The 19455-nt window shown below is 39.2% G+C and overlaps 2 protein-coding genes across 2 annotated transcripts; both read left to right on the forward strand.

Annotated features, from left to right (window-relative positions):
• Window positions 1-1208: 1208 nt before the first annotated feature.
• Window positions 1209-10080, forward strand: LOC133987588 (cysteine and glycine-rich protein 1-like). Its single transcript, XM_062427002.1, has 6 exons — window positions 1209-1462; window positions 5731-5840; window positions 6910-7078; window positions 7157-7286; window positions 7374-7470; window positions 9185-10080. The coding sequence occupies exons 2-6, from the start codon at window positions 5732-5734 to the stop codon at window positions 9259-9261; spliced, it is 582 nt and encodes a 193-aa protein (XP_062282986.1). The 5' UTR covers window positions 1209-1462; window position 5731; the 3' UTR covers window positions 9262-10080.
• A 1481-nt stretch (window positions 10081-11561) lies between these two features.
• Window positions 11562-13214, forward strand: phlda3 (pleckstrin homology-like domain, family A, member 3). The gene is made up of 2 exons (XM_062427788.1): window positions 11562-12010; window positions 13092-13214. The coding sequence occupies exon 1, from the start codon at window positions 11562-11564 to the stop codon at window positions 11982-11984; it is 423 nt and encodes a 140-aa protein (XP_062283772.1). The 3' UTR covers window positions 11985-12010; window positions 13092-13214.
• Window positions 13215-19455: the final 6241 nt, after the last annotated feature.

Below are 19455 nucleotides of genomic sequence, written 5' to 3' on the forward strand. Positions count from 1 at the left end.
CACAGCCCATTTCTCTTGATGCTTTCTCAGCCATTAAGCATATTTGAGTGACCTTTATCTGTCAGTTCCTAAAGGCCATTTAAGGTTGTAGTGATAAAGCACAAAGGCTGGAATTACTTTAAGATTGCATCACACTCAGATGATTTACCATTTGACTCTAATTATGTGTTAAAGGTTAACCTCTAGAAGGAGAAAGAAGATTGTGTGATGAATTTGCTGGCTCATCGGATAAAACACAGAAAACAAGAAAAAAAAGCAAAGTTCATTCATCATACTTTGTGATGCAATTAGCTGGAGGTTTATCATAATGCATTTTGCTCCACTTTTCTTTCAACATTTGTTATCTATCACCCACTCGAGAACTGCTTAAATAAATCTGGGTGAATACTAAATTATATCTTGTTATTCAAGAAAATCAATCCTAATCTCAATCTTAAAATACAAAGCAAGTATGTTGAACCTCACCGGGCAATTTTAGTAATGGCAGGATGCTTCAGACAACCTAAGCATTGTAAAACAATGGAGAGTTCATTCAGTAGTACGCCTAACCATTTGTTGACTGTCCTGTAAATAAAAATAATAAATTCTCTCTAATAGCACAAAGGTCAGGCCTTATGCATGTTTAGTACAGACTGCAATCAAAGAGAAACAATTCTGATAAAAAGAGTTAAAACAGTAGAGGAATCATAAGGTCTCAATTTAAAAAAGAGTAAAAGTAAAGATAAAAATAAAAAAAGGGGAGGAAATGAATTACATACCAGACATTTTTATGCATGACCCAACCATTTAACATCAGCAAGGATATTAATAGATAAATGAGAAGGAAAACAATCCCAGACTGCCTTTTTCTCTCTCAGAGGCCTGTAGTAGTCTGAAAAAGGGAGAGGGAGAGGATAAAACACCTTTAAAATGTAGACATTTGGAATTTTTGAATTGTAAATGCTCCTTGCACAACTTTAACTTGTACTCAGCATATGGTTTAGATTTATTTTCACTGTGTTTCTTGCTCTAATTCTTTGTAGGCATTAAACATTTCTCGAGTGTAAGGCAGCACACACTTTATTTAACTCGACTCCCCTCATCCTTTCTCTCTCTCTCACTCTCTCCCTCAGCCACTGAGTCAGAAACTCCCCTGTTCCTCAACATGTAATACATTTGCACACTGAAGCAGCAACAACACAAGCTCCTCCCTTTCAGCACATCTGGGCTAGTGGAAGAGTAAAAAGGCACATACCGACACTGGCAGTATTGTGTCACTGGACTAACCAGAATAAAGTCATACAACTGGGAGAAGCAATAAGAGAAGCTACTTTTCTGTTGTAGACTTTCTCTTGCACACCCACCACTTAACTTTGAACCGCTGGTTTCCTGAACACAACCCAGTGCTGCATTAACGCTACTCTGATCTTGGAGGCAAACTACCTGTCAATCATCACTGAGTAACTGCACCAGCTAACAGCAGGTAAGTAATGTTAATATATAGGATTACAGACTGCTTTAGCTTCCTGCTTTCTGTCTGCCTCTTGGTCTAATCTCCTACTTTGTTTATCAAAGGATGATTGATCAAATACTTTACTTTCTGCTAAACTCTGTTCCCTTGTTTGAACAGCTATCACATTTTTGATTTTGCAAAGAGGCATGACGTGCTAATTTGCTTTAGGAAGCGTGCAGTTCAACAGTAACCAAAAGGGGAACACAGTACAGAGCCCTAATGTACAAAAGAAAACCAAAATCATACTCAGTGTAAAGATCTTTGTTTTCTCTAGACAACAAAGTGTAGAGGTTGATATACAATGGCAAGCAAGGCCAAGAGCTATTAATCGCTGCCTAAATCACATAGATGTCACATGTGGTCACGTCCACTTCATGAACAGACTTCCTGATTTGTACTAAATGTCTACTCCTTACCTTTTCTTCACTCTGTTTCATTTGCGCATTTGTGCACAGCTGTGTGTCTCCACCACATGTCTAAACTTGCAGGTTATCAAAAACATTTGTCTCAAGCCGCCCATACTGCTCACATAATTTAACAACTACTTATGAGTGCAGCAAAAAAACATGAAAATTGGTCAAAGAAAAGCCTTGATGTTGAAATATTATTTATTGAGACAGCTGGGAGAAGACTTCCTCAAAGAAAAAAAGACAAATAACCGTAACCTTGTCTTTCTCAAAAACAAAACAAAAGCCCTCTAAGCCCTGTAATTGTAATTTCAATTTATTTGTGTATTCAATTACTTGGGACGCACCACCTCCCACCAAGATATCAGGTCCTTTTTTGTTTTAAATTGTGATGTCTAGACCTCTTAACTTTGCACCTAAAACCCTGCAGGATGCCTTGGGTGTGGAACACACTCTAAGGAGTCGGCACCGATACCTCCAGTATCACCCTTGGGTATCATTAGGTATAAATGTTTAGTCCCTATTTCAGAAGTCCCTATTTCATTCTTTACCAGCAGCAGAACATTTGCACAACAGCCCTACAACAGACTTACAGCTCAAGTAGCCCTCAGTCCTGTCAGGCCTTTGAAATGACTTGTCATGACAAGTCAAGTCAAACTTTATTTATAAAGCACATTTAAAAACAACCTCAGTTGAACTAAAGTGCTGTACAGTTATTAAAATACAATATAATCATACACAAATATAATAATAAATAAAACAGTAGAGGAATCATAAGAGCTCAATTTAAAAAAGAGTAAAAGTAAAGATAAAAATACAATAAAATAAAATAAAAGCCAAGGATTCTCGCCTAGCTGTGGCTGAACGTCAAGGAGAAAAGATGGGTTTTCAGCAGTGTCTTAAAGTGCTCAACAGACTGTGCAGCTCTAACCCGGATAGGTAGGCTGTTCCACAGCTTTGGGGCCGCCACTGAAAAGGCTCTGTCCCCACGAGTACAAAGTATGGACCGAGGTACTGCCAGGAGCAGCTGGTTTGCCGACCTAAGTGCTCTGGAAGTACTGAGAGGCTGTACAAGCTCTGATAAATACGATGGTGCCAGACCATTTAAACACTTAAAAACAATTAATAAAACCTTGAACTGGATCCTAAAATGAACCAGTGAAACCAGCCCTTACTTGCACAAATCTAATCTAATCTAATCTAATCGAATCTAATCTAATCACAATCTTTTTCTTCAGATAAAGGTAACATACCGTATAATTCACTATCTCCTTTTGATTTATATACTTTGTCCTGAACTTGGTGTTGGAGTCATCTTCACAACATGACACTCAACTGAAAGACAGTTATTTGAGACTTCTGACTTACCATTTCAACACATATTTTCCTAGCTGGGCTGCTGGAAAACTCTGAAATGATATATGTCAATGCCTGGTGGTACAAATACATTCCTGACATTTTGGTTTACTCACTGGCACTGTAGTTTCCACAGGATCTTTAAATATTCAAAATGCAAGGCTTTATATAAAAGAATCCTCAAAACACCAGTTAGTGTCTTTGTGGCTGTAAATTTTGATTTTCCGCAGCAGACATTTATTTATCTAGGTCTTTTCCCATAATTTGCAATCTGCCTCACCACTGCTGTCCTAAACCGTAATTGCTTTGTGAGACTTCTCCATTTTCTCAATGTCAATTTTTGTCACTTGATCTGACCCCGACCTCATATGACACACAGAAAAGAGAATTCAAACAGATCAACAAGACAACAAAACAAAACATCTGACATCCATTAAAACTGCAGCCTCATAAGCTCGATGATCAAGCAAAAACAAACTATTTTAAATTTCACTAATTAGCTTGCCTTGAGAGTACAGATGGGAGAATATAAAAGTTAATCTTTTACTGGGCTAAAAACACTGAAGATAATTTGATTATGGTGAATTTCCATTATCAGGATAATCATGTCTATTTTCAAATGAGTGTTAATATCTTCAGGAGTGACTAGAAAAAGCCGTACAGCCTTATTGATTTCTTGAATTGACATTTGGCACAAGGGGAAGCCACCATCTTTCCAGTCATTCACCACCATAGGGGAAGACTCATAATGTGTATTCTTGGATTTCAGGTTGATAAGTAGATTCATGGATTTCTTTTCTCAGTATGATTACCTGCTGAGAGTATGAATCTGTCATTGTTTGTTTTTCACTTAAAAGGATATTCACAAAAAAGATAGGCTATGTGTCCAATGACGCAATACAATATTTGCTTCTTAACAAAGTGTACCATAAAGTGATTCCAGTATTTATATGTCCTATTTTAAGTGTTTTCAGCATAGTTTAATGATTATCGGGATAATATCATTAGTGCAAAAATAATGTAATACATGAAAATGTCAAGCTGTTATTGCATTATATTAATATTTTGTGTAAAAATAGCCAGAGAGAAGCATGTTACTTTTTCTTCTCAATAAATTATTCCCATCATTTATTTTACTATCTTTAAATAGCCCCCAGAAATAAAGCTGAAAGAGTCAGTGTTAACAGTGACGCAAAGTCATGGTGCAGCAGCTGCCTGACACAAACCACTCCACCCATTACTTCCATCAGAGCAATGATTTAATATCCAACAATGAGCTCATATGCTCATTAACTACCAGTCTGGCGTCAGCAGTATTGAAGTTATGTATAATTTGGGGGTGTTGCATTTACTTTTAGAAAGAGTGAGTGAGAGACAATTTGGTCCAGCCAAGCTTCTCTGGGCGTGGAATATGAGTCACAGGATCATGTATATATATTCAGACATGCTTTATAAAAAACAGGAAGCATGTCCAAGGCTGATAGAAAACGGTCTGACATGCTTATACACTGCTCTGAGAGTTTAGCTCCACCCTTTGACCACTAGTAACAGAAGCTGACCCAGCTAGAGTTGCAAGTTCATTTTCAACATATTTCCTTCCTAATAAAACAACTAAATTGTGAGATACAGTCTGCAGAAGTGATATAAAAAGAGACGGGGCAGGCAGGGAGTAGATGGTGTGAGTCAGGGGCAGGGAGGTAGGAGGGTTTCCACTGTCAGGAATGTGGATGTGGATACTTGAGAATGGACTGGGAGGGTCATGCTAGGAAACATACTGGGTAGAAACAGGCATGGTGCCAGGGTCTTTCACATCCCACCAACTCTAAATTTCCTCAGAGTCACGTTTTCACATTAGTTCCACACTTGCTGCATTCAGTCTTCAAAACAAGCCACTGCATCAAGAGGGAAAAAGACCAATCTCCAGCCAATTAACAAAAAAAACAAAAAGAATCTTCTATTTTTCCTACTGCTGGCTTGCTGGTCTTTCACAGAAACCACAGAGAACTGGCAAGAGTGAAATTACAGGGTCTAGGCCTGGCTTGACAAAGCCAAAATTACAGGCAACCAAATATGGAAGTTTAAAATGCATTTCCAACTAAAACAATCTTACTTAAAGAAATGTATTAGTTCATTTACATTTGATTTTCTTTTCAAGGCTTTTTTACCACATGTAAGTTACAGGCCTTTGAACCAGGTCAATAAAATAACATTTGAATTTGTACGCCCGAAAAAAAAGAAAAACTTTTAGTATGCATTTAGCCACAGTCTCTTTCCAGTTGTTTACTCTTTTCTACTTATTCACTATCAGCTACTCATCTCTGAAATGTAGATAATCAACTGCAAGTCGAACATAATTCTTTTCTGAAGGTGTTGTATCTTTGTACACAGCCTCTGGGCAAACAGGATCTAGGAAAATAAAGCTGAAAGGTCATCAGACTAATCGCAGTGTGTTTCTGTGTTCATGCATTACTAAAGGATGCCATTTGGAGGAGGAAAAAAGTGTGGCCGCTGTCAAAAGACAGTTTACTCCGCAGAGGAGGTAATGTGTGACGGCCGGAGCTACCACAAGTCCTGCTTCCTGTGTAGTGAGTAAACTCTCTGTTGCTTCCTGTCATTGCTAATGAGGAATCCAATGACATTTTGACACTTATCACTTGTCATGACAGTCACAAGAAATATTATGAGAACTGTTGTCATCTATTCTTTAAGAAATATCATTCATAGGTTGAGAGTGATTCAGAAGAAAACACTATTATAGGATACCGTGCATGTCTGCTTATAAAAAACTTGATGGTGTTGTTTTTGTCACATGCTGTACTGTAATACCTATAAGCATGTTAGATGTATGGTTGCATTGTGTCCAGTCCAACTAAAAATGTGTATATTTTCCTCTTAAGAGACAAACATTTCATCTTTATGTGACATTTGCATGTGAAACACTGGTGTAAATTAGGGAGCCTTGTAACAGACCTTCATTTTTTAAACTTGACATATTTTTTGATAAGTTACATATAATAAACAGATTCTAGTTAGTGCCATTACAGTTGATCTACTTTCCTTATGTAGTGTCAAATCATACCCTCTAGGTTTAGGCAGTTATCCATGGGAATAACAAAAGAACACCAGCAAAACAGGATAATTTACCCACTATTACAACAATTAAGGGATATTGTTTTTGTTACATCTTAAACAAATCAAAAAATAAAATCTAATGTAACTATAAGAAATAAATATAATTGGGCGTGCAGGTGGTCGAGTGGCCGGTTTGAATCCCGATCGGAGGGTTGTATCTTCCCCCTGTCTCTCCCATGTTTCCTGTCAGTCTACTGCTAAATAAAGGCGTCTATGCCAACAAAAAAATATATAAATAAATAAATAAATATAATCAAAAGAAATACATTTTAAAAATGTGTTTCCTTTGCCTCAACTTGAAAAAATATGTAGGTTCATGGAGTTCTGATTGGAATTATTTGTGTTGCTGCGTTGTAATCAAACATTGCTGTGATGGAATTCATTCATTCGAACTGTTCCATATAAGGAAACAGTTAGGAGCCATTCTAAACACATGAATGTGCTCAACAACATGTACAAAGATATGCAAATCAATCATATGTGTATGTATGCCTGTGTGTACGCATTTGTCTGTTTGTGCAGTGGTGTGTAGGAAGAGCTTGGACAGTACCACAGTTGCTTCTCATATGGATGAGATCTACTGCAAGTCATGCTACGGCAAGAAGTACGGGCCCAAAGGTTATGGGTATGGTCAGGGAGCTGGGACCCTGAGCATGGACAAGGGAGAGTCTCTGGGTATTACACATGAAGAGTGAGTAAGACACAAACAGAAACGCCTCTCTCTTTTAGGCTCTTTATCCACATTTTGCTCTCTCTCTCCCTCCATCAGTCCTGCTCCTCATCGTCCTACCAACAACCCGAACCCGTCTAAGATGGCTTACAAGTTTGGAGGGTCAGAAAAGTGCCCTCGCTGTGGCAAGGCTGTCTACGCCGCTGAGAAAGTGATGGGAGCTGGCAGTGTATGAAGAATCAAAAACAAATGTTAATGCATAAATGCAAAACAACCCTGAAAAGACGTTTAAAATTGATCCTATGTGCATTTACAGGCATGGCATAAAACTGGATGTTTCTGCTGTGCAACATGTGGGAAGAGCCTTGAGTCGACCACACTAGCTGATAAGGATGGAGAAATCTACTGCAAAGGTAAAACTTCACTGTCTTCAGTTTGTGCCTTGAGATGACTTTTGTTGTGATTTGGCACTATATAAATAAAGATTGATTGAATAAAGATTAACTTCCCATACAAAAATAAAGTCAACCCAATACCATATTGTTCCTGGTACAGTAGTCTAAATTACTATACAATCACACTGGAACACTGTATTTTACAATGAACTAGCATTCAGCACACATTTCATCCATTCATACCAGACTGCGCAACACCCAAATCTGCAACTGTAGTTCCACACTCATCCTCTGAACTGACACTTAAAACCCTGTTCAAGTTCACGGTTACATTGAATTTATCATATCATCTAGTCTGCTATAAGGCACTAGTCATCTTATTGTAGCTTTACTGTATGGTAATGATGTACCTGACCTGTTTTCAATGCTGATCCAGTGTTGCAAAGCCAGGCAAAGATGACCCATGTCGTATCCATTCAGGCTGCATTTGTCTGAAAGAGATATGATACAGATAATCCATCACACAGTAACTGTAACGATAACTTTAACATACACCATGACTGTTTAAAGAGTAAGACTAAACACATAAACTAGAGGAAAACATTTTGGGTTGCAATTTTCAATGTCTTAAAGGATACTTATACTAGTGCCCTGTGAGAAGGTGACTGATTTGTAATAAACACAAGAATACAGCAGAGGGCCCCCTAAGACAGAGAGTAGTAGGAAAGTATGCGGTTTCGAAGAGCACAACAATAAAACTGTCATGGATGACAAAATATGGTTGAAAAGCTTGTTTTGACTGACGTGCATCTTCAAATGTTTTTTTCACGACTGTTCTCACAAGCAGTATGTCTACATATGTGCCTGACATTATAAAATGTCAACACCTGTATAGACTGTGGAAATAACTTTTTAAACGTTAGTGTCCAGGCAAACAACAAAAAATCATTTTGAATAAGCAACTTGTTGCTGTGTAACAGTTTTGGGTTTTTTTTATTTAGATTTTACCCCTTTGTGCCTCCATTGTATTATTATGATGACACTCAACTTTTCTGACTCTTGTCCATGTGGATAAAGAAATATAAAGTCACTGTTTGCTGCACAATAGAAATATTTAACTAGAGTTGTAATAATTAGTGGATTAGTCGATTAGTTGATCAATAGCAATTTAATCATCAACTATTTTGATGATCAAATAATAGTTTTGGTCACTTTTTAAAGAAAAACTCCCCAAAAATGCTGGTTTAAGATGCTCAAACGTGATGATTTAATGCATTTCTATATTATTGCAAACTTAATATGAAGACTTGATACATGACTGTGGCATTTTAAGTATTTAAAAAATATATTTTCTTATATAACACTTTTTTTGTTAACAATTAATGGATGAAAGGAGAAAATAATCGCCAGATTATCCAATAATGAAAAGAATCAGTTGCAGAATTACCCTTTTCCCAAATGTTGAGGTTTCGTTTCGGACAATATCAACTGTTTCCAGAGAGAAAGTCCACATATGTGAGATAAGAAAACTACCTTTAAATAAGCTGTACACAAAGATAACGTTTTGACGGCATGGAGGAAGCCCTGATGAGGTCACATGGCAAACGTCAATTTGTCTCGCCGTGATTCAAGTGTAATTATATTAGGCTACATGAGAGGCACTAACTGTGCTTATCTGAAGGATTTGGTGTTGATGTCAAAGCATTTTTGACGTTACCTTTCTTTCTTGCAGGGTGTTATGCCAAACACTTTGGTCCCAAAGGGTTTGGGTACGGACAGGGCGCCGGGGCGCTGGCACACACTCAGTAGAGGACTTGTGCAGTACCGCCTCCATCCTGCAGAGAGCAGACTGCTGCCAGTAGACATCACAGACACATTCTTAGTATAAATAATCAGTACATAAATAATGGGACAGCTGTTAAATCTGGATGTAAAACTCATATTTAATAATACCATGCCATTATCTATCTGTTTAAAACTGCATTGTTGATCTGTTTTTTTCTCTCTGGGAATTAATTAAATTAATTCACAATTTTCCACCTCTGTCTTAAAACAATAGTCAGGTGCCTAAATACACATTTGAATAGGTTTTTTCTTGCCATAATCATTCCTCCTGTTCATACTAACCATTAGAAGATCACTTTATGTGTGAGTGATGGGGACAACATCTACAGTCATCGTTGTGTGCAAAATTGTATTTAAAAGTTTATGTGAAAGTGCTCTGAAGCTTGATTTGACAAATTAGTAAAATCAAGTAGGTGTCTTTCAATGTTTGTGTGTCTTATTAGTGCCAAAGTCCTTCTTTTTGTAACTACCACCTCAGCTCAACAGGAAAGCACAGTCTGAGGAAACATAAATAGGGAATTTAAAGCTAGACTGTAAATGTGGCAGATATAATCTTGTTATGAGAAACTCAGAGTGCTTAAGCCTCATAAAAGTTTCAGCTAAACTTTTATATAACTGTGTGGACACACTATGTAGTTTGACCTCCATCACTTACATTGAAAGCGCATTTGAAAGGGATCTTTTAATAGCCAGTATGAACAGGAGGAAGATCTACAATATCTATGTGACACAGTAAAAGCTGCGTGTGTGCTTTCATAACAGCATGACAATAAATAATATGGAAAGATGATGATTTCAATGTCAGTGTTTTCTTTGTTTGTGCGAATACTACCTACATAAAGACATGTGTGTGTGTGTGTGTGTGTGTGTGTGTGTGTGTGTGTGTGTGTGTGTGTGTGTGTGTGTGTGTGTGTGTGTGTGTGTGTGTGTGTGTGTGTGTGTGTGAGGAACAGGGAAGTAAAGTAGGTTGAAGGGTGACGTGTGTTAAAGAAGGGTGACGTGTGTTATAGTATACCATGGACATGTGTGTAAAGGACACATGTCCATGGTATCCATGCCTCTCATAACATTGCAGTGACACATCACATTGCAACATTAAGATATGTAAGTAGAGTGAATTTTTTTCTATACACAAACAAAGCTCATTAGAGCCATGTGACCACCAAGGGTGTGAAGAATGACAAAAAGATATTTAGATGCCATCATTAAGCATTCCTTATTGAGACATTAGATACAGGACAGTGAAGTGAAACCACAAGTGTCAGCAGGGCTTTGAAGTTTGAGCATTTTTTCTATTAAATTCACTTAAGTTATTACATTCAGTTGCACTTATAAACATGCCTTCTATTATTTCAGGATGTGTAAATGTTCATATATAATAATACATCAGAACTGGAAATACTTGCCCCCAGAACTTACTTACATATGCTTAACTGATGAAGTAGTGTCAAAAAAGTAATGATTAGTAATTGACTGTTTCTACCTGCTCAGAAACTTGTTACACTTCTTCCTTCAATGCAGTTTCTCACACACAAACTCACAAACACATTTTTTACTTCTTCATCCACCTTTAAGCGTCCCACTCACATTCCAGAAAACAGCTTGTCATAAACACTCTCTGGAATTTGAAAGGATAGATGTGAGTTAACTAAGGATTTTTGTTTTGTTTTTCTTTGTTCTTTCTTTCTGAACAGGTGCACCATGACCTTTGCAGGTGCACTAGGTGGGAGGTGGTTAAACCCACTACCTGTATATCTTTTAACACATAAACACCATACAGAGTGTTGTAAAATCCAACTGTAGACTCTCTCTCTCTCTCTCTCTCTCTCTCTCTCTCTCTCTCTCTCTCTCTCTCTCTCTCTCTCTCTCTCACACACACACACACAGACACACACACACACACACACACACACACACACACACACACACACACACACACACACACACACACACAGGATTTCGTAAGCAGGCCGGATCCTCTCCTGCCTTCACTGGGAGGAGGCGGGGTGCTCGGTGAAGGTCCACAGAGGAGCCGGGCATGTTCAGACATATCCAGACGCTGGTCCGTCCATCAAACTCCCTACTGTGAGCTGTCATTACACACAGACTTGATTTGCTCACAGACTTTTTAAGAAGCGCATCAAACCGATGTGGTTCATGGAGAACACATGACATATGGGATGTGTATTTAATGGATTCCCGATGCGCCATTGCCAAAGTGTTTCTCTAAGTTGAGTGTCTTTCTGAAGACGTTCAGCGTGGCCATGTCTCTTCCGGCCAAAGTGATGAGAGACGGGCTGCTGGAGAAGCGCAGCAGTGGGCTCCTCCAGCTGTGGAAGAAGAAACGCTGCGTGCTTACCGAGGAAGGGCTGCGCCTGCACAACTGCAGAGGCGGCGGTAGTGATGTTCCGTGCTCAGCGTGGAGCTCCAAAGCCAAGGAGCTACGCTTTGAGCGTATGGCCACGGTGGACTGCGTGGAGTATAAGCGAGGGCTGGTGTACTTCACTGTGGTCATGGCTACGGGAAAGGAGATTGACTTTCGGTGTCCTCAGGATGGCGCGGCTTGGAACGCGGAGATTGCTTTGGCACTGGTGCGCTACAAGAACCTGCAAGCCGTGCAGACTGGAAGGAACCGGCACCTGTCTACAGCGCACCTGGGCAGCACCGGGGAGGATGAAGAGCTCTGACTTGATGAAGCTTTCCTCGGGTAGAGGTGAAATAGACTTTCTCATCAAATATGGCCTGTATGTTATATATTTTATTTACTCCGTTATCTAAACTTAAATATGAATTATTTTGGCTGGGGGGTGACAATGTGTAGCACCACACCCTTCCACCGCTGGAATATCACCAGTTAATTCCCAGTACCAACTTTGTGTTACTGACATTAACATTGAAACCATACATAAGCCAAAGCATAGGTCTAACACCTCAAGTATAAAATGTCATAAATTGCTGTTTTTCTCAACCATCTAAGACCTAAAAGTCTCCAGTCAGTGCAGCAGCTGTTTTCACTTGTAATCTCCCCCTCTCTAGTCTAATGGGTCCTAATAGTTCAAAACAATCTGTTGCTGTGGTTGGATGGAATGAATACATCCAGAAGCTTGGGGATGAGGTGGCACATGGCTTAGAAGCACTCAAGCTATGTTCTTGTTAATGGTTATTTACAAGTGGCAGCTCAGTGTTTAGATGTTCTACAGTAGAGTCAAAGTCATATCCTTGTTTCTTTAATGGTCAGCAGCCTTTGCGGCACCACACTCTTCTTAGGACACAAACCCACTCTCACTTGAGGGCATAATTACTATGCAATGTGAGCCTCCAAAATAACATCTGCCTGCCTCTCCCTCACTTGGCAGCCAAGTATTTTTAAACACACACACATGCACTAACACATACACACAGTGTACTGTTATGCATTTAACTGACATAAAGCCACACTGACATTATGGGTGAACAAAGATAAGTGCCCAAGAGATCTTTTCAGCTTTTCAAATTTTTTGATATAATAAATGCCAACATATAACAACAGTGTTATCTACTGAAACTGGCCTATGATCTTTCAAATGTTCATGAAGTGAGTGTGTATGTCTGACCTATGAGCTCACTGGCCAGGAATCTACAGCAATGCTTCCTTAAGTGAGCTGCAGTAGTCAAGTGCCCAAATTAACTTAGTAGCCGTGGCAACAGCGTAATATAAGTCACTACAAAAGCACTTACTAAAATGTCATCAGCTACTTCAGTGTCTGATATCTATAGTTACAACTGATAAAAAAAATCTGCTTTTCTCTCTCCAGCCTTTCTACAGTACTTCCTGTGAGGGAACCAATCACAGTGGCGAAGGATAAAGGTCCCCAGATCCATCAGCTTGTTTCTGTGGGGCACAGCAAGATGGGATGTATATTATACAGAATGGCTATCTGTGAATATGGATTTAAGGACTGACAGCAAGTGCTGCAGACACTATTGTCTTCTTACATGAACTTATTTATGCTGCCATACAGAGTTTAGGAATCTCGTATAAGTATGGATAATGTTTTTTTCTGGCATGACCTTATTTCTTGAGGTCAATGTGGAGACCCCTGCATAAGGAAAGCAAAGCATGACAATATCTTAACTAAAACTGAGCTGGGACTCTGTTTACCTCATGTGCCTTAGTATTTCAAATATATATTTTATTTTGGGAATAATATCTTAATGTTTTCTAACATTGCTCAAACAGGAATCACTTTGTGTCTTCAGTCTTGCTTTTGATGGAAACATTTAGCCATTTCATGGGCTATGAAAACTTTTGTTACAGACTGACCAGACCTGCATGTTTTTCTAAAGTTAAACATGAAGAATAAGTATTTTGCTCACATTAATTGCACATTGTATTCTATATATTTGCTGAAACCATGTACAGTATTACACTCTTTGAAAATAAATAATACATTTTGACTGTAATCCTGAAATGCTGACCTATTTCACTTGAGTTTATATTTAAGTATTTCAGTTCTTTACAAAGAAAGAGAAAACACTGCAGCATCTAATGTCTGTAAGAGCTGTACAATCAGCTGCAATAAGACCATTAATTTACTAAGTTCATCTGTTTCCAGTTGTGGTGTAACCTTGCTGTTATAGCCTCTGGAAAATACACACACCCCAGACACATACGCACTGTGGCATTGCTGTTTTGTCTATGCTGAAGTCAGGACACCTTTTGTTCTGAGCAGTGTGGAGGACTAATGAGAAACACAGTGAGCCTCAGGCATGTGCATACAAACATCCACCCACACATATTCACCTACAGAAGCTTACGCGCACACCCAGCATGAAATTCAGCAAGGTCTCATCATCAGCAGACTCTTGTTAGCGAGGCCTAGTGTAGATTGTTCATTCAAGCATGTTTTGTGTGGTTGTCAAGAATATAACAGCCTTGCATGAGCTGTGGAGAGGCTGTGGTGCTCAGTGCAGGTCAGGGATAAAGGGTTGATTGTGTAGCGAATTCTCTCGTTTCTGTGGAAAACCCCAGAGCTAGCCACGCCACGTGAGTCAGCAAGAAACCAGGAGCACTGCAAGGAACGGAGACACCCAGTGATGGATCATTGTCCTAAACAGTGTATGTGTGTGTGTGTGTAGGCAGGTGTAAATACACAGAATATCCTAATTTGAGTATGTGTACTTGGTGGTGGATATGTGCAAAATGTCCTAAAAATTCAGCCCTTCAGAGTTTGTGTGCTCACACTATTGAGAGGAATGCCCTGTCTAAACATTATAACCTCTGTCTAGTGCATCTGCTTTTCCCAGCAGATAAACACACACTTACTGTATAACAATTTATAGTTTCATGGACCAAATTGTAGCACTTAGGCTGATCCAGAGTTGAATGAGACTATCTATGCTGCTGTAGTAGATGCTACTGCAAAATGGATAGTCATTTGATCAGTTTATCAAACTGAAAGCATAAGTGTGCATTCTTCTTGACAGGACTCAAGATTTTTCTCAGGCTTTACTAAAAGGAGCTGTCTGTTGTATGAGTGTTAAACCACTAGAGGTCTGTCTCTCTCCTGTTAAATGAAGAGCACTTCTCTGTACTGTGTTGTCTGGCTACAGTGGGTGTGTGTATGTGTCTTTGAGCATGTCTTTGTGTGGCTTCTCTGTGGTTTGCTCATCAAAGCTTTTGGCAAGTCTTCATGTAATGTAGCTCTCTTCATGATGACACAGACACATGTTGGTTCTTTAAACGGGCATTAGAATGTATTGGTTAAAAACTACACTCTTATCAACCTTTTCACAGATAGTATAGGTCTTCTTTGCAGAGCTGTCCAGAAGGGGGCACAATTTCATGGTTAGTATATGGTTGAGAGTGAGAAATTCTGGACCGGTAGGCGAGTGACAGTGTTCAACACTTTGTGGCCTGCTGTTGATTGTAGCCATTGTTTCAAAAAGAAATATCCTCAGAGATGTGGTGTCAAGTCTGTTTGCACACTTGTCAAGGACGGCAGTCAAGAAGTTCCAGGTGGTTAAAATTTCGCGCTACCCATGTGGCTAGCAAATGGGACATTCATTACAAATTCACAACCGATAACTCATTACCGTTCTTGATCCATTCCATTGAACAACCGAAAAAACACTCTCATAGCAGCCATGAAATTTTTTCCCTGATCACATTTTAATTGGCATGCAGGTTTTCTGATAGCTACAAATGTTCGAAACGCATTCATGAAGGTGCCTGTTGTCAATATGTACTGCTCTGGAGCATAAGCAGGCAAACAACAATCCGTTCTGTTTTAATTCCTTTCTTCCTTACTTTGCGAGGAAGGAGCTAATTCAATTGAGAAAATGGTAAGTAAAGAGAGGGGATGTCCTACTTCTCTCTTCCAGCAGATCTTCCATTTGTTCGACCTCTTCTGAAGCTCCTACATTTTACTCACTTATAAATGTGTGAGGACCACATCCACATTTCCACATCCTCTCTGACAAATCTTTTAATTCTGGTGACAGCTCACACTGCTCTAAACCTGTCAGAAAATGTTGTGAAGCGATTCAACATTGAATTCACTTCTTTCATCTTGACTGCATAAAAATGGAGTTGACATGTCACAATTGTTCAGGATTTGTGCTAGATCTTATGTGTTGGATGCAGTTGTGAAGTGTGAAACCTCTTGGCGTCATTGTTCATGTAGTCAAGGACCACTTTTGAGGCAGTCCTGTGTGTTGGTGTTCCTTGGCTATGTGAAACTGATGAAACACTGTTTCGACATGAACATTCAAAAACCACATGGATTTTCCCAGGTTTGTGAGAGTGGTACACTCTATGGTGTGGATTGCACCATGATGGTTGGTTATTGAGTTCAGTTTGTGGAATCTTCTCAGTGTCTCCTCCGTTTATGTCATTCATGAAATGGACATAAACCTTGTAATACCGCTCATTTCTACTCAGTCGTCACTCTAATGAGGTGAGCGTGGTAACTACACAGTGTTTATTGTCTGGGAGATTAGGTTTTTCATTCTTGAAAGGAAGCAGGAGTTTGCAGTCGCCATAATCCTTCTGCCTTATACCTTCTTTCACTTTAGACAAGAATGCCTCTTCCTGAGAAACTAGGCTATCATCTGCAGTATGATCTGTGAAATTGGATTCGAGAGCCTTGAGTTTTGCACACAAAATGTACTTCACTCGTTAGGTCAACTGATGGCTGTACAGCAGGTGTTACTTTTTGCACTATAATTCTTTTACTGGTGCCTATTACATCACCATAGTCACTTGCTGGTCACTACACCAATGATGCTCCAGCTGAGATCAGTTGCTGTATACGTATTATTTTCTTCACTGGATAGGATCTCCCTTGAAAGAAGGGTTTATTAACAGTTATAGCCAATGAGGAATCCTACTCATCCTTTTCTTTTGCAGAAGACGCCTGGTGGTGTGCTGCTCTGTGTTGTATTTGTGGGCAGTGTCTTTGCTTCAATGGTTTGGCTTCATGGATGCTTTGGTTTCTCACTTTCCACACTCTTGAGCACTTGTATTGATGATATGGAATCGCATGCTTCCTTCGATAGGGAGTCTACAAACTCTTAAATGGTGGGTACCCAGTGTTTGCTTTTCTGACTTCCATTGCTTTGCGGCTCCATCTGGAAATCAGCCAATCTGGTCATTTCATCAGAATTTTCTGACTCTTGTCACAGTTATAGTGAACTTCCAGTGTCTTAATGTAGGGCATTGTGACTTTGCAGCTCTCGGGGAAGTCTGCAAATTATCTTAGTTCACAACCATCTTTAGAGCTTATTTTTTGCCACAGCTGCCAGGCTGAGTCATATGCTGCTTCAGTAGGCTACCTAGTAGAAAAAATCCCCCAACAGCGCACCAAAAAAAAAAGACGATCGGTTTTCTATCGCTCATTTGCACGTCATGTCTTCTTTTTTTAATTTCACGTGTGGATCATTAACCTTGTTACAGTGGGTGTCCTTTTTTAGTTAACTAACAGCTTCTACCTAATGAGAAGATCTCAGTCAGAAGTCTGAGCCTTAATTATATTGTTATCTCGAGAAAGCAAAGTTTCGTTATCTCGAGATCTCGAGAAAATTATCCCGTTTAACTCAGGAAATCGAGATAAATAACTTGAGATCTCGAGAAAACAAATGAAATTAACTCGTTATCACGGGAAAACAGAGGAAATAAAATGTATGAATACATGGCCCTTCCGTACATAAATACCAAAATTATCTATCTATAAAATGTCTATCTATATGGAGGAACCTTTTACAGTGCTACATACTGCATATGATAATTATATATTTAGAAAGTAGAACTGAAGTGATTCATTACAAGATGATTAGTTAAACCATTTCAAAATGCACCTGCATTATTTCCATTTTGTGAATTTCAAATAAAAGAGCAGTCATATATTTCCTCATTGAAGTTTTCTTAAACATTTGGTTAAAATCTCGTCTCGTCTCAATCTTGAGAACCCAATATCGTGTCTCGTCTCATTTCGTGAGCTGAGTGTATCGTCACACCCCTACTTCCTAGGTACAGTTTTTTGTGCTTTGGGATGTTTCTCCTGTCTATTACCATTTAAAAAGATAGTTGCCAGTCTTTGAATTTTAAAGGATCTCCAGTGAATAATGTAGGCTCAGGTGTTGAAGAAGACTGACACTTATAGCTACTGTTAGCACGTTGACCAAATCAGAGCTGTTCTGCACTTGAGGCATGGGCATTGAAGCTGTTGGAGATTGAAGTACCAATTACAGATTTTGGGGACTAGAAGCTTGACTTGTAATTGTAGAGAATGAGGAATGAATGGGGGACTTGAGGCATGGAGAGTTGAGGAATGAGGCATGAGGAATTGCTCAAGGAATTTTGAGGTTAAGAAATTCTCCTGCTGATTCAACATCATACAGTACATAAATTGCTCAAATGTTCTTTAACTTGGTCATAGACCTTTACTTGAACTCTTGCAGAGTTCAACTTCACTTCTTCAAGGTGTTTTATTTTCTATGCTTGTCCCTCATTGCTCATTGTCTAGCAAGGTTCTCAGATTCAAATTGTGTCAGTCATAGCTGTATCTTCAGCTTCTAGCCTTTGACGTTATGTTGCTTCCTTTTCTTGTTTGTCTAATACTGCCAAAACTTCCTCCGATGCAGAGGTCTCAGCCACGGCCTGATTTCTTTTGACTGAGTGGATATGCTAGAGTGGGTAAAACATTTTGATTGATGAGACCGTGGCAAATTTGGTGTCTTTAGGTTGAGCAGGTGATATGACATTCTTATGGAAGGTCTCACTGCTTGTGTAGGATTTTACCCCTCCGTTTGCATGTACTACCTATGGAAACATATTTGTTCCACTTTAAGAAAACTTAAAAACTTGAATTTAGTTGTGTGTATCTGCATGACATTTTTGAAGTAATAGCAGGTGCCAGTTCTGTGTTCTGAGTTTTGGCGGTTATACTGTACTCTTTAATTTTCATTTGGATCATAGACAGTACCTTGAAGTTTCATTGTCTGACAGGGTGGTCTGTCTAGTAGGCTGCGAGGCGACATTTTCCCAAAGGGCCTCCTTGTTAGCATGTCTAGCATTTTGATCTGCCCTTTGAGATTTAGGTGTGTGTAAACAGGACTTAAGAGTCTACAGCCATGCTAGGAGTCTCTGTGAGGCTGTGCTTAGGCAAATTGTAACATCAGCATGATACCTTGATCATACGGACAACATGCTGATGTTTAGCAGTACTGTGCACATTTTGTAAGCACTTTAGAGTTCTAGTTCTAATTCTTATCCATAATGCAATACCATCAGAAAGGTGTGTGACTGGTCCTGAATGTATTCCGTAGCCTGACAATGACACCAAACAGATTTACAGATTTACTTCAGCAACAAGAACAACAAGTCCTTTAACAGATGGTAGGGCCCCCACAGACCCCTTATCTCAACATCATGGAGTCAGTCAGGGATTACATGAAGAGACACACATAACTGAGAGGGCTTAAATCCACAGAAGAACGGTGGCAATTTCTCCAAGATGCTTGAAACAACCTTCCTGACAAGTACCTTGAAAAACTGTGCACAGGTGTACCAAGGAGATTGGTTCTATTTTAAAGGCAAAGCATTATTACACAATATACTAATTTGATTTAGGTTTCTTCTGTTTACTGGACTTTGTATGAAGTTAATGCAGTGGACAG

This window comes from Scomber scombrus, chromosome 10 (assembly GCF_963691925.1).
Source record: "Scomber scombrus chromosome 10, fScoSco1.1, whole genome shotgun sequence".
NCBI classification, from domain to species: Eukaryota; Metazoa; Chordata; class Actinopteri; order Scombriformes; family Scombridae; genus Scomber; species Scomber scombrus.

Excerpts from the sequence above, each read along its gene's own strand:
- LOC133987588 (XM_062427002.1), top strand. The coding sequence starts at position 5,732 with ATGCCATTTGGAGGAGGAAAAAAGTGTGGCCGCTGTCAAAAGACAGTT. Across the intron at positions 7,287-7,373 it reads AAGTGATGGGAGCTGGCAGT|GCATGGCATAAAACTGGATG; the intron begins GTATGAAGAATC and ends GTGCATTTACAG. Across the intron at positions 7,471-9,184 it reads TGGAGAAATCTACTGCAAAG|GGTGTTATGCCAAACACTTT; the intron begins GTAAAACTTCAC and ends TCTTTCTTGCAG.
- phlda3 (XM_062427788.1), top strand. The coding sequence starts at position 11,562 with ATGTCTCTTCCGGCCAAAGTGATGAGAGACGGGCTGCTGGAGAAGCGC.